Source organism: Oryx dammah, unplaced genomic scaffold (assembly GCF_014754425.2).
Source record: "Oryx dammah isolate SB20612 unplaced genomic scaffold, SCBI_Odam_1.1 HiC_scaffold_25, whole genome shotgun sequence".
Taxonomy (NCBI): domain Eukaryota; kingdom Metazoa; phylum Chordata; class Mammalia; order Artiodactyla; family Bovidae; genus Oryx; species Oryx dammah.
The window spans coordinates 26,787,861-26,800,171 of record NW_024070209.1 but is presented as its reverse complement, the minus strand read 5'-3'; the positions used below and the strand labels follow the sequence as shown (position 1 = coordinate 26,800,171).

General features: G+C 58.0%; 1 protein-coding gene across 1 annotated transcript; it reads right to left on the bottom strand.

Moving 5' to 3' along the window:
* Nucleotides 1-1,114: 1,114 nt before the first annotated feature.
* SIX3 (SIX homeobox 3) lies at nucleotides 1,115-5,167 on the bottom strand. The gene is made up of 2 exons (XM_040224730.1): nucleotides 4,374-5,167; nucleotides 1,115-2,553 (listed from the first exon to the last, which is right to left on the bottom strand). The coding sequence occupies exons 1-2, from the start codon at nucleotides 5,165-5,167 to the stop codon at nucleotides 2,361-2,363; spliced, it is 987 nt and encodes a 328-aa protein (XP_040080664.1). The 3' UTR covers nucleotides 1,115-2,360.
* Between the last annotated feature and the right edge of the window lie 7,144 nt (nucleotides 5,168-12,311).

Genomic DNA, 12,311 nt, shown 5'->3' with positions numbered 1-12,311 from the left:
GCAGGCGGGAACCTTCTCCACACAAGCCGGAGCCCTAGGTGCACAAGGCCCCACTTGCGCCCAGGTCATCTCCTATCCTGGCCGCCTTTCTGCAAAGCCCACCCCACATCAACGCCATGGTACTGCCAAGGATGGGGACAAAAGGAAATCGGAAATCAAAATTAGTCTGGAAACTGGCGCAAAATTCCAGGCACGTTTCCTCTTAATCCTCCTTGCTCTGGAAATTGGACTTTCAAGTGAAGGCAAGTTTTCAGAAATTACCTCTTTGGCTCCTCCTCGGGCACAGATCGACCTGGCCCAGAGCACCAGAGCAGCAGAGGCACCCAGCCAGGCCATCACAGGGAGGCGTGGGCCCCCACACTTACCCCTCCACCCTGTGCAGGGCGGGGAGGCCTGGGGTCAGAAGGAACCTGGTTGGCAAAATGCAGAGATTTAGGGGGCAGAGGGCGGATTCGATTTAAAGTACCTAACTCTGAAATGTTCAAGAGACTCCAGTTGATCCCGAAAGACAGAAATTTCAAGAAGACAGACAGCCATAAGGCCAAGTCATACAGTCACATAAACGCACAAACGGGTGGTAAGAAGGGGTTCCATCCTGATTCTAGGCCCTAAACTCCTCAAACTACCTCCTCACCCAACCTACAGTAGTGGCGCCACCGCCGCCCCCCGGAAAGAAGACAAAACCTATCAGTTCCACTCTAGATTTATACTTGCATTTGGCGACCTTGTATATTTCCCATTTAAATTAAAAAAAAAAAAAGGCAGCAACAACCAAAAGACACCAACTCGCTCCCAAAGACCCACCAGGGCCCAGACAAGGCTACAGTTCCTGGGGCTCTAGGCCTGGCATCTGGTGCTAAAGAAACTGGCCGTAGTCCCCTCTCCCTGCGCCGTCTCTGCCTTTTCTCTCAGGATTCAGCTTTGGGTCTTTTCCAAAGGGCCTGTTCCCATCTTTCCACCCCCTCCCCTTCTCCAGGAAAAAATTCAGATTCAGCCTTAAAATTCTGCCCCAGCTTCAGTGGCTGTGTAGCAGGAGTGGAAGCAAAGGCCAGGCCGCTGCACCCCGGGGGCTGCGGCACAGTGGTGGACAAAAACACCAGTCTCCGGGGAGTGATAAGAAAATGGAGAATACTGTATTTGCTTTAGAAAGTTTTTACATATAGATAAACACGCAGTTAAGATAACAGTAAAAGCGCCCTACGGGGAGTGAGAGATACCTCCAAAGCAGCTAAGAAATACTTGAAATAGCTTTTGCATAAGAATACTACAGTCTCACTCTCCGCTTTGCAAGCGACAGGGTCCCTCTTCCTCACCCAGCCCGCCAGGCCACACCTTGACTGCCAAGTCAACGCCAGGAACGTCGAGTGGGAGGGGAACCCCAAAAAGGAAAGAGACAGGTGAGTGGGGAGGGAGGAAAAAGGTGGGAGAGAAAGAAAGAGAAAGGGAGAGGAGAAAAAGCAATATCATATACAGGCAATTTCTACACATATATTACAAGCTGGGAAAATGACCGATCATTAAGATATACATAATTCATATAAAATTTTGAAATAAAAATAAAAATCTGTTACAGTCATAACTATTCTTTTTCCACATTTATAACCAGTACCCACACAGGCAGTGACAGAGTGGAGAGAAAAAGGTGCTTAACAAGAAAATGATTGTCTGCTGAACAAAAAACAGAAGATTGCATTTTGTTTGACCAATACTTGGACTTAAAAACAGAGAAAGAAAGGGAGCAAGAGAGGAAAAAAGAGAGAGCGCAACAAAAGGCGAGAAACATTTGCTATTTCCCTCTCAAGGAGTTCTTTTTTCTTTTTTTAAACAAATTCCGAACGGAGATGGCGGTTTTTTTTCTTCTCTTTTTGTCTGTTTTGCTTTTGGCGTCTTGTCGTCGTGGTGGCGGTCGGTTTTTGTATAGTCGACTCTTTTTTAATCGTTTTTAACTAGAGAGAGTATTTTCCCAGATACAAATAAATCGTCATGCAGGTGGGGTGCCGGGTCCGTGGGAACCGAAAGGAGAAGCCGTGCTTGTCCTAGAAAGTATACAATTGTCACCTCTTTTACGCTGTCTGCCCGCCGTATCAGCGTTTGTGACTGTCTGTTGGCTGTCGCGGTCCTTTGGGGTGGCCGTGGTGGTAGATGGTGGTTGGGAGTTGTTGATGGTTTGCGTTTAACTTATTTTTCTTGGTTTTTATATATTTTTGGCTGGAGTGGAAGTGTGTGTGTGTGTGTGTTTAGGTGTGTGTATGATTGTGTATCCTGATTTCGGTTTGTTCTGGGGGTGGAGGAGAAAGAGGAGGCGGTCAAGGAGGAGGAGGGGAAGGAGCGGGGAGAGGGGAGGAGGGCAGCCTTGGGTATCATACATCACATTCCGAGTCGCTGGAGGTTACCGAGAGGATGGAGGTGCCGGTGTCCGCGCGCTCCGTCAGGCTCGACACGCTGGTGGTGGGGCTGGCCGCTGTGGATGGCGACTCTGCCGAGCCGTGCGTGGGGCACCCGGGCTCGGCCAGCGAGCGCATGCCGCTCGGTCCAATGGCCTGGTGCTGGAGCCTGCGGGAGACAGAAAACGGCGCGCGCCCTGACACCGCGGCCCCAAGACCCGGTTCCGACAAGCCTCCACCCCAAGCCCGCGCCGCCGGGAGCCGGGCCTGCCGCCGCGCCCCCCAACCCGTGCTACTGCGCCTTCCCCAACCCAGTGCCCTTCGCCACCGCCCGCTGACTCCGCTCTCTACGCTCATCCCCCTCCTGCGGCACCTAGCTGATCCCGAGCGCAGCAGAGCCTCCCCCAGCGCGGTCTGGGCTCCCGTCTTCCTTTCCCCGGGGTTCTCTGGGGTCTCACAAAGCTTCCCAAATCAGGGCGGGCCTCGGAGGAAGAGGTACAACCCCAGGCCGGCCGCCTGGGGAGGCCTGGGCTCTTGCTGTGAAAGAGGCCCAGCCCCAAAGGGGCAGAAGTCAGGGAGAGGCAGGATGTTTCTACTTCCCCAGCCCCTGGGACTCTTCAGACTCAGCTGGCTGTCCCTGGAGCAGACAGATCCCCTCTCTGCCTCCGGCTTCAGCTCCCCCAAGCCCAAATCCAGAGCTGCCGGGTGCTCACTCGCTGGAGGTCCTCCCGTGGAGGACCGGTTGGCTTTGCTCTCTGGATCCCTGAGCAGAGCGCAAGATGGGGGGAAGAGAAAATGGTGAAGCTGGGAACAGAAAAACGGGGGAAGAGGAGCGAGAGAGAAAGCAGGCGACAGAGGAGGCAGGAGGAGACTGTAGAGCCGTCTTTGGCTGCCCCTTCCCCCCTCCAGGCTACCAGTACCTAGTGTCTGGAGTTCTCCCCACAAGGAGGCCTTCCCCTGGTCCTGGGCGCTGCCCTCATCGGACGAAAATTTGGCTCCACGGGCATGGGGGATAGGGCCAAAGGTTCAGGCCTGGGCCACCTAAACCGGAAAACACTCACTCCCTCCAGGGATTCACACCCAACCCGCAGCCCAGGCAGCTGTCAGCAGCTGCGGCCTGGCTCCCTGCAGTGCATTAGGCCAGGGCAGACCCAGGCGGGCTCGGGATACAGGCTTTCCCTCCCGGTTTCACCCAACTCTCTCCTTCCCCAGTTCCTCTCCACTTCTTTATTTTCCTCCCTACTTCCCCCAGGCCCAGCTCTGCTGACAGGTCAAGCCCAGTGCAACTTTGTGACTGTGGCCAACTTGCAGGGGCAGCGAGGCAACTTCTGTTCCTGCTTATTCCCTAACTCAGTGGACCACGGCATGTTCCTTGGCTAAGGCAGGAGGGCTGCACCGACACCCAGAGCCTCTCCACTCCCAGCCTGGTTCTCCAGTTGCTGGTCAGACAACTTGCAACGCCTTGGGAACAGGCCTGCTTGCACGGTGGCCACCCCGGCCTTTCCCCTTTGTGGCAGGGACCCAGTTTAATTTCCTCTCTCAGACGTTCGTGGATTCCTCCCAGGGTTTTTGCAGTGCGTGAAAGTAACAGCCAGGTGGCAAGGAGCTCTTTCCTTCCTTCCCTGTCTGCAGGCTCCAGCGGAGCCCAGAGCCGGATCCCGGGCTGATAGGGCTGGCGCGGGTGCGGCACGGGGCTACGGCTCCCAAGGACCCGACCCAGAGGTTATAGACACTCAGGACCTCATACACACTCTCCACACTGACACGAGCCCTTTCAGGGCAAAAACAGCCCATACGTCCATGCTCGCCCTTCTTCAGCGCGCCCAGGCAAGCGGAAACTTTCTCCAAACTGACCAAGAGGTCTAGGCTTCTCGCGCGCTCGGCAGCCGCTCGCCTCCTGCCTCCTGTCCGCTCAAGCCTCTTTTCCATCCATCTCCCCCTCCCCGTCCCCGGAGACGGTAGCCAGGCCGCAGGGCCCCCGCCACTGACCTGTTCTTGGCCGCCGCGGCGCGGTCGCGCTGCCTCCGGTTCTTAAACCAGTTTCCTACTTGTGTGGGAGTGAGGCCGGTGGCCTGCGCCAGTTCGCGTTTCTTGCTGGGGTTGGGGTAGGGGTCCTGCAGGTACCACTCCCGCAGCAGGCTCCGAGTCCGCTCCTTGAAGCAATGCGTCTTCTGCTCGCCGTCCCAGATGGTGCGCGGCAGCGGGAACTTCTTGCGCACGCGGTACTTGTCCACCGGGCCGAGCGGGCGGCCGCGCAGCTTCTCGGCCTCCTGGTAGTGCGCCTCGAGCCACATGGCCTGCAGCTTGCCGTGAGACTCCTTGGTGAACTTGTGGTTCTCCAGGATGTGGTAGAGGTCGCGGAAGTTGCCCGTGTGGAAGGCGACCACGGCGCGCGCGCGCAGGATCGACTCGTGCTTGTTGATGGCCTCGCACGCCCCGGGGGCCACGGGCAGCGACCAGAGGAAGCGGCCCAGCCGCTCGATGTCGCCCGTCTCCTCCAGCGTCTCGCAGACGCTGGCCACCTGCTCCGGTGAGAAGTTGAGGGTGGGCAGCTGGAACATGGACAACTCTTCCGGGGGGGCCCTGGAGCCGCCGCCGCCGCCTCCCGCTCCGCCAGCACCGCCGCCTCCCACACCGTTCCCGCCGCCGCCGCCGCCGCCGCCGCCTCCCGAGCCGTTCCCGCCGCCGCTACTCGCCAGAAGTAGGGAGCGGTGGTGAGAATCGGCGAAGTTTGGCAACAAGAAGTGGGAGGAATAGAGGTCTAGGGGGGAGCGGAATACCATGGACTGACCTGAGAGGAGAGGAGAAAATTCAGGGAGAGGAAGAGAGAGGGGAGGAAGAGGAGGAGAGGGGCGACGGGGACCAGGAGGAGGGAGAGGAGAGGGGGGAGGCGGAGGAGGGAAGGAGGGGGGAGCAGGAGGAGGGGGAGGAGGAAGGGCGTAAGGGACACCCACACCCCGAACACATCCACACACACACACGCCCGCGCAGCCACATAGAGAGGGAGGAAGGAGAGCGGCCCGGTGCGCGCGCGCAGAGAGCGAGCCCGAGACAGAGAGAGGGAGAGGGGGAGAGAGCGAGCGAGAGCCAACCACCGCCGAGTCAAGATTCAGCGATTCCACAGCAATCGCCCTAATGACAACAGCCTCATAATATCTCCCCTAAATCCACAGTGAGTGCAGCATTGAAACATTTTGTTTCGCTTTTCTATTGGTCTGCGGAGTGTCGTTGTAGCGTTGCCACGGCAACCGCTGCCAATCACTGTCAGCCCTGCCAATCAATACCGAGAACGTAAGGACGGTTTTACCACTTAGCCAGAGTCGGGGGGAGGGGGAGAGGAGGGAAAGAGGGAGAAAGGGGGAGAAAGAGAATTTTTTTTTTTAAATCTTTGCAACTCTTAATCTCACCACTTCCCCTTCTCTCTCTCTCTCTCCTCGTTTCTCACTGTTTCTGAGCTCTTTCCTCTTCTTCCCCAAAGAAGTTGGTCCAGAAAATTTACAAGCCATGGACATATAGTTGTTAAAAGGGATGAGCAGTTAAAGGCGGGGATTTTGTTGGGAGGTGAGAGGCTCACCACACTGTATGAAGGCCGGGGGCCAGCCCCCAAGGAGAGGCCGAGGGGCAGAGGGGCCAGCACGGTTTGCACACGGTGTGCACGTCGGGCCGCCTCTTTCTGCCTATGTGAGCACTAATAGTGGCGAGAAAGAAAGGAGAGATGAGATCATGGGGCCCACCGCGCGCCGACCGTGGTTCCGCGGGCTGCGGCGCCCCAGGATCTCGAATTTTGCGGGGTATATGGCTCCTGGGCGCTGGATCTCAGGATCCAGGGCTCAGGAGGCCACTCTGGCCTCCCTAGTCTGAAATTTTCAGCCACATTTACCCCCAACTTCCTCTGCATTGAATCTGGTTTCTTTTTAATTGTTTCCAGTCAAGGAGCCTTGATTTCCCCTATTGCCTTATATTTTTAAATAGCAGTAGAAATAACAGTACCCTTTTCATCATAAAAGGCGGCCCACCTCTTTGTTTCCCCCCAGGTTTCAGCTGCCTCCCTACGAGTGGTGGTGAAGGTTGGGTTGAGACGACTGAAAGCCCTCTTCCCCCTTCCCAAGATGCCAGGTAGCCCCACAACCCCCAAGGGGCTAGTGGATCTGGCTACCAACCCCAGAAGGCACTCAAACTTTGGAGGCTGCCCTGAAGAAGCAAGCAGGCCTGAAAATTGCTTGTTTGCTCGCATAGTAAAGAAAAAAAAAATCCATGTAACATCATAAGCCTAAAACAAACCCCAAAAGGCCCATGACATGAAGAGAGCCCTCCCTCCCCCTGGCCACTGCAACCTCCAGGCCAGGCATGGGTTTTTATTCTAAGGTATGTTGCATTAAAGAACATGTAATCAGCATCTTGAGCCGGGCCTCCCTTTGTGAGGCTTCTGTAACTAGGGAAGTGTGATTTACGCAGATTTGTCGGGGTCAGTGATGTCTTTCCCCTGAGCACTGTGTATATTTAGACAGGACTCGGTTTGGTGTTAAAAAGTGTATATTTTGAATGAGTTCACACACAGTAGCCAACAATGCCCACATTGTCGGCCCGTGTACAACGTGTATTGAAAACGCAGCGTCCAGACTTCAACTAATCTGCCCTCAATAAAGCTGAAATAATTATCCTAAGCTGCCTTTCCAGAAGAAAAATCATTGAGGAATTCAAAACTTTTTTTCTTAAAAAAAAAAAAAAAGATCTTTTCTACATTCCGATGCAGATCTGGGGGTGAGGCACTGAGACCACACCACTTTGCAAATCTCAAAGACAGAAGCGAGAAAGACAGACTGTGAGAGAATTTAAATAGGAAACCTAACGCGACTAGGACTGTAAGTGTCCCAGCCCCTAAACCCCTAGTTCTGGCCTCCTTAGGCCTTGACTCCCCCAACACCAGGCTTCCCGGGTGAGACATGCAAGCTGCTTTGGAGGCTCCACCGCAGCTGGGAGGCTGTGGGCTGGGCGAAGGGGCTAGACATCGGCCACTCAGCCCCCGGGCAGCGAGGGTCGCTGTTCTTAAGCCCGCTGACTGAGGCAGTTAAATATTCGCCCAAAGGGAAAACCTGCCAAGCCCCACTTTGTGGGGCTCCGTGTATCTCTCCCCTCCGTGAATCTTCCTCCCGGCCGAGTCCTTTTCTGCTCAGCTGAGAAGCTCTAGGCGGTCGCTCCTGCGGGCCCAGAAAGAGCCCTAAGGTTGGGACACAAAAACAGACACTTCATCTTTTCTTCCCGACCCTTTCTCTCCTTTCTCTCGTCGGGGAAGGATTATAGGCTGAGGGGTGGGAGGGGGAAGGGGCAGAAGGAGGAAGCGGGGGAGGAAGGAATGAAAAAGGGGAGGGGAGTGGGTATTGTGCCGCGTGTGGGGGGAGAATTCCTACGGGTGGGTTTCCGAATATTGTGTTCAACTTTTTGAAAACAGCTCGTGACCCCGAAACAGCATCCCCTGGAACCGAGGACCCAAGGCGCCGGGCGGGCGGGTGAACCCAGCCAGTCCCCTCCCAGTCCCCGCAACCCCCGCCTCCGGGTTGGGGCGACCCGGCCTCTCCCCGCCGCTGCTGGGCCAGCCCCGGAGGGAGGCTGGGCAGGTGCCGCGGGCTCTGCCGAAAGCGCTGAAATCGAAAACTGTCGCCACTCCAGAATTGAAGCAAGTGGGGATGAGGTTCAGCTCGGCGGCACCTCTGCCCCCAGCCTCAGCCGGGGAGCCTGCCGAGCCGCCGCACCCCTCCGGCGGCTTGCTGGGTGCAAAGCCGGGCGGAGGGCGACAGCCAGGCGCGCAGCTTTGTGCGCCGGGCCAGGGCCAGGAGCGGCGGGGTGGGCGCGCAGCCCGGGGCTGTCTGAGCCTCCCCGCAGAGCCGAGCTCCGCGCAGCCCACCGAGCCCACCCCGCGGTCCCGCAGCTGCCAACGGCTCTCCGCTCCGGCCCGAAGCACCACGCCTGCCGCCGGGAGCCCGTAAGTTGAGAGAGTCCAGGGAGCTGGGGAGGGAGGCGGGGCGGCTTGTCCGCGGCACGGATGGCTGGACTGGCTCCCGGCCGAGCTGGGAGGACAGACTCGGCAGGGTGTCGATCTAAGGTGCTGATGGGAGGTTGGTGGGGAGGTGGAGCGGCAGAGCTTCCCCTCCCAAATTCCTAGACGCTGGGCGTTGGGGAGGGATGTTAGGAGAAAGACCTCGGGTTCTGGGGCCCAGGCTGCATGCCCCGCTGCTATGGGGATCCGAAGTGCTGGGTAGTGCGAGAGCCGGGAGGTGGGCCTGGGGGACGCCTGGAGGAGGTGGCGCGCAGGGGGCTCCTGCTCCCTGGGTCTCTCAGAGAAGGGAGATCTGGATGGCTAGGTCGGCCGCGGGGTCTCTAGGTGTCTTCTGCTCTCTGGCCTCAGACTCCGGGATCTGGGATATGGCACCAGTACAGGCCGAGGTCACAAAATTGTCACCATCGTCTCTGCTTTAATCCTGACCCAGGCGATGGGAAGGACAGCAGCACAGCTGATGAGGGGAGAAAAGGCTTTGGGGCTGGAAGATAGCCTTCTCTTACCAGGACCTACTGGGCATTTACTGACAAATGTCATTCCCAACCGAGGCAGTCTCAACTCCACCAGAAGAGGTCTAAGATAGTCCCACGCTCTCCTAGTTTCTGTTAACTGCAAAGCCAAGGGGTCTGGAAGCCTCCGAGAGAGGAAGACCCGAGGGCTGGGGCAGCGGCACCCACTCGACCTCGCTCATCTCCATACGCGTTTGTCCTGGGGGGCAACACTTGTCCGGCCCCCAAGACTTCGGGAGGCGGGAGCTGGCCCGCTGTCTGGGCCTCCCCGCAAGCTGCAAACTGAGGCGCTTGGCGCCGACGGCCAAGGAGGGCGCAGGGGAGCGCAGCACGCAGGCGGGGAGGCCGAGAAGCCCTTCAAGGACCCCGATTACTTTCCTTTGAATGAAAAACAACAACAACAACAACTGCTCCCTTCCCGCGCCCCCGCCCCTCCTTAGCCTCCGGGCACCCGCGCTCCGAGTAATTGTCGACCAGGACCGTAAACACGGCTCAGTTGCCTCAACTTTCTCCATACATAAAAGTTCCCGGCGCGCGGGGAAATTTGAATATTTGATCAGCCCCTTTGAGTGACCCTCATTAGCCTGGCGCCCTGCTAAGGCCCCGACATTGCAAGAAAGCCGCTGGGCCCGGCATTTGTATGCCTTGTTAGCGCCGCTTAATGAAGCCGCCCCGACCGCTCAAAGGCGGCCTCCCGGCTGGCGGCGCACACCTCTCGGCACCCCGCTCTGCCTAATGAGCCCCACCGCCAGCCGAAGGCCCCCTCTGCCCCCCACATCCCAAACAAGAAGTTTGGCTCCGTCTTGGGCCACCGCACCTCCCACTGTCAGGCCCAGGAGAGTGGGCACAAACAAGGCCTAGCTGGCTGTGGTTACCCCCCCACAAGAGAAGAGGTGGGAGACTTGGGGGGGGAAGGGGTGGTTTGTGGCCTTTGGTTGTAGCCTAAGGAGAGCGCTGCCAACATTTCTCAAGAGGGTCAATTTCAAATCAGTCACCGCAGTTCCTTTAAAGAACTGCAAGTAGACTAACCTTGGCGTGGCAGAGAGTAGATGCCCATGGAAGGTCAGCTTTCCATCTCCTTCCTCCTCCAAATTCCTTTGGTCGCCACTGCCCAGGAGGCTGCTGCTTTTTTTTTTTTTTTTTTTGCAGAGATCCTGTGTATAACAGCCAGAACTGGTGTGCTAGGGCTGGGAGTTAACAAGGGGTGGGCACACCATCATTGCTCCCACCATCCACAGACCTCAAGCACAGTCAAATGTTATGATAGTTGACACTAGGAAAGGCAAGGTACCACAGTGCACCCTGTCCTTGTCCCCAATCCTAGCCACGATGTCTCTGCTTTTTTTCATCACACATCGGGTCTCCAGGAGGCCTGAAAAAAAGCACTCCAGGCAAAAGGCCACTCTGCACAGGATCAACTCGCTGCTAGGGTGAGACTAAGACTAAAATAGGCCTGAAGGAGAAAAAGAGAGGGAGATCTCTGGAAAGAAGGAGGACTAAAGCACCATCTACTTTTCTTGGTCGGGCAAGTGACATTGTTGACTAGCAAATGTCAGGAACCTTGTTAGCAGTTGGGCTTCAGTGCTTTGAAAGAGTAGACTCCTTCCCCTCTCTACCCCCTCTCTCCCCTGATGTCCCTTTCCCTGGACAGTTGTTACTCAAGGCCCCTCCTTGCTCACCCAGCTCTTGGGCTTTTAAGGGTTACTTCTGGGGGGATTAATATACAGAGCTTGGAAAGCAGGTTGCTCTCAGGTCCACACTCTGGGCGTTCTGGAGGTGCCCACCCCCACACCCCCATGCCCACGATCTCCCAGACACACATGGGCTGGCCAGACTGGTAACCTCTGGATCGCATTCCAGAATGGCCACCTCTAGGAATGAGTGGCTCCATCCAGCTCTCATCCTCTGCCAAAAGGCCAGGTAGGCCTTGGGATGGCACAGCCTTCTGAATCCATCTGGCCTGCTCCTCTTCACTTCTCTCCCCCAGCTCAACTGGCATGCTCCGCCCCTTTTTCCATTCCACAACCTCCTAATTCAAGCCTAAACTGACGAGTTTTAGAAATCATCTCTGCCCTGGGCAAGGCAGTGCCCGGGGTCTTGATCCATGCAAAGACCAAAGGTAGGAGCGGGGAGGAGAGGAGTTGAGGCTGTTGGAGAGAAACGGGGTCCTAAGGCGGAGGGTATAACTCAGCTCTGTGGCCCCAAGGCCAGGCCCACCAACTGCTCAGGGGAGGAGGCGAGAGGAGGGGGCTAGGAGTCCGAGGGCCTCGGTCGGGACAGGAGGGACCTGAGGCGTCGGCGTGGGGGGCTAGATCCATAGGAGAGGGGCGGGGAGGCGGGGGTCGGGGGAGCACGCAGGGCGAGGTGGCGGGGGTGGGGGTGGGGCGGGGGGGGTTGCGGTCTTTAAGAGCCACACTGCTGGCAGGAGAAGCGCGAGGCCGGGTGCTGGTAGCGCCTTGACCCCGAAGGGGATTTAGCGGGAAGGGAGCGGCCGGGCTCCAGGGGCTTTGTCCCGGGGCACCCAGAGAGGCCGAGGCACAAGAATAAGGAGCGACCGCGTCTTTAAAGGCCGCGAGGAGGCGGCGGCGCTGCTGCTCTTGACTTCTGAGCAGGGCTTAGAAAGCCTGTCCCGGCTTAAGCCGAACTGCGAGTGCTGGGCCCTGAGCGCCGAGTCCGGGGGCTCCCAGCTCCCGGCCTCGGAACCGAGGAGGCGTGGGATGAGGGGGACACTGCGGTGGGTAGAGACCTGGCAAAGTTGCTTTTGGCTCTGCAGCCGCCGGACCCTGTTGCTGAGCTGCGAGCCTGACAGGCTGCGCCAGGCATGGCCAGAGAAATAATTTTCTTTTTCTAACTTGGGCGTTTGGTTTTGTGTGCACACCACGCGCAGCTCCGGAGCCGGCCGACCCCACACGGATTCTCAACAGGTGGCCAAGTAAGTCCATTTAAGAATTCTGGTTCTCGCACCAGCTCCTCCCCGGCCCCCTTCCCTTTCCCCTCCCAGTTTCCTCCCCCCCCCCCGCCCCTGGCAGCCCCGAATTCCCGCTGCTCCTCCCGCGGGCGAAGGCGGGAGGAGGCAGTGAGGGAGGGACTGAGTGGCACTCTCTCCCGGGGGTCCTCCGGCTCCCAGCTGCAGACCAGCACGGCTCCACCCGGGACCCGCGGGCCCGATCACCCTTAGGTCGGTTGTGGGCCTCGGTGCCCCGAGGCGTGTAGGTGGCGGAACGCGCCGCAGCACCTCCAGAGTGTAGCGGGCCGGATGGGGACCCGGGACCCCGTGGCCGCGCGGCCTTTGTGGGGGGGAGCTGGGGACAGAAACCCCCCTATACACCCTTTCTTATGAGAGCCCGGGATCCAGCCCCGGGG

Coding starts and splice junctions, on each gene's coding strand:
- SIX3 (XM_040224730.1), bottom strand. CDS start 5,167: ATGGTATTCCGCTCCCCCCTAGACCTCTATTCCTCCCACTTCTTGTTG. Junction 2,554..4,373: donor GCCGCGGCGGCCAAGAACAG/GTCAGTGGCGGG, acceptor TGTCTCCCGCAG/GCTCCAGCACCAGGCCATTG.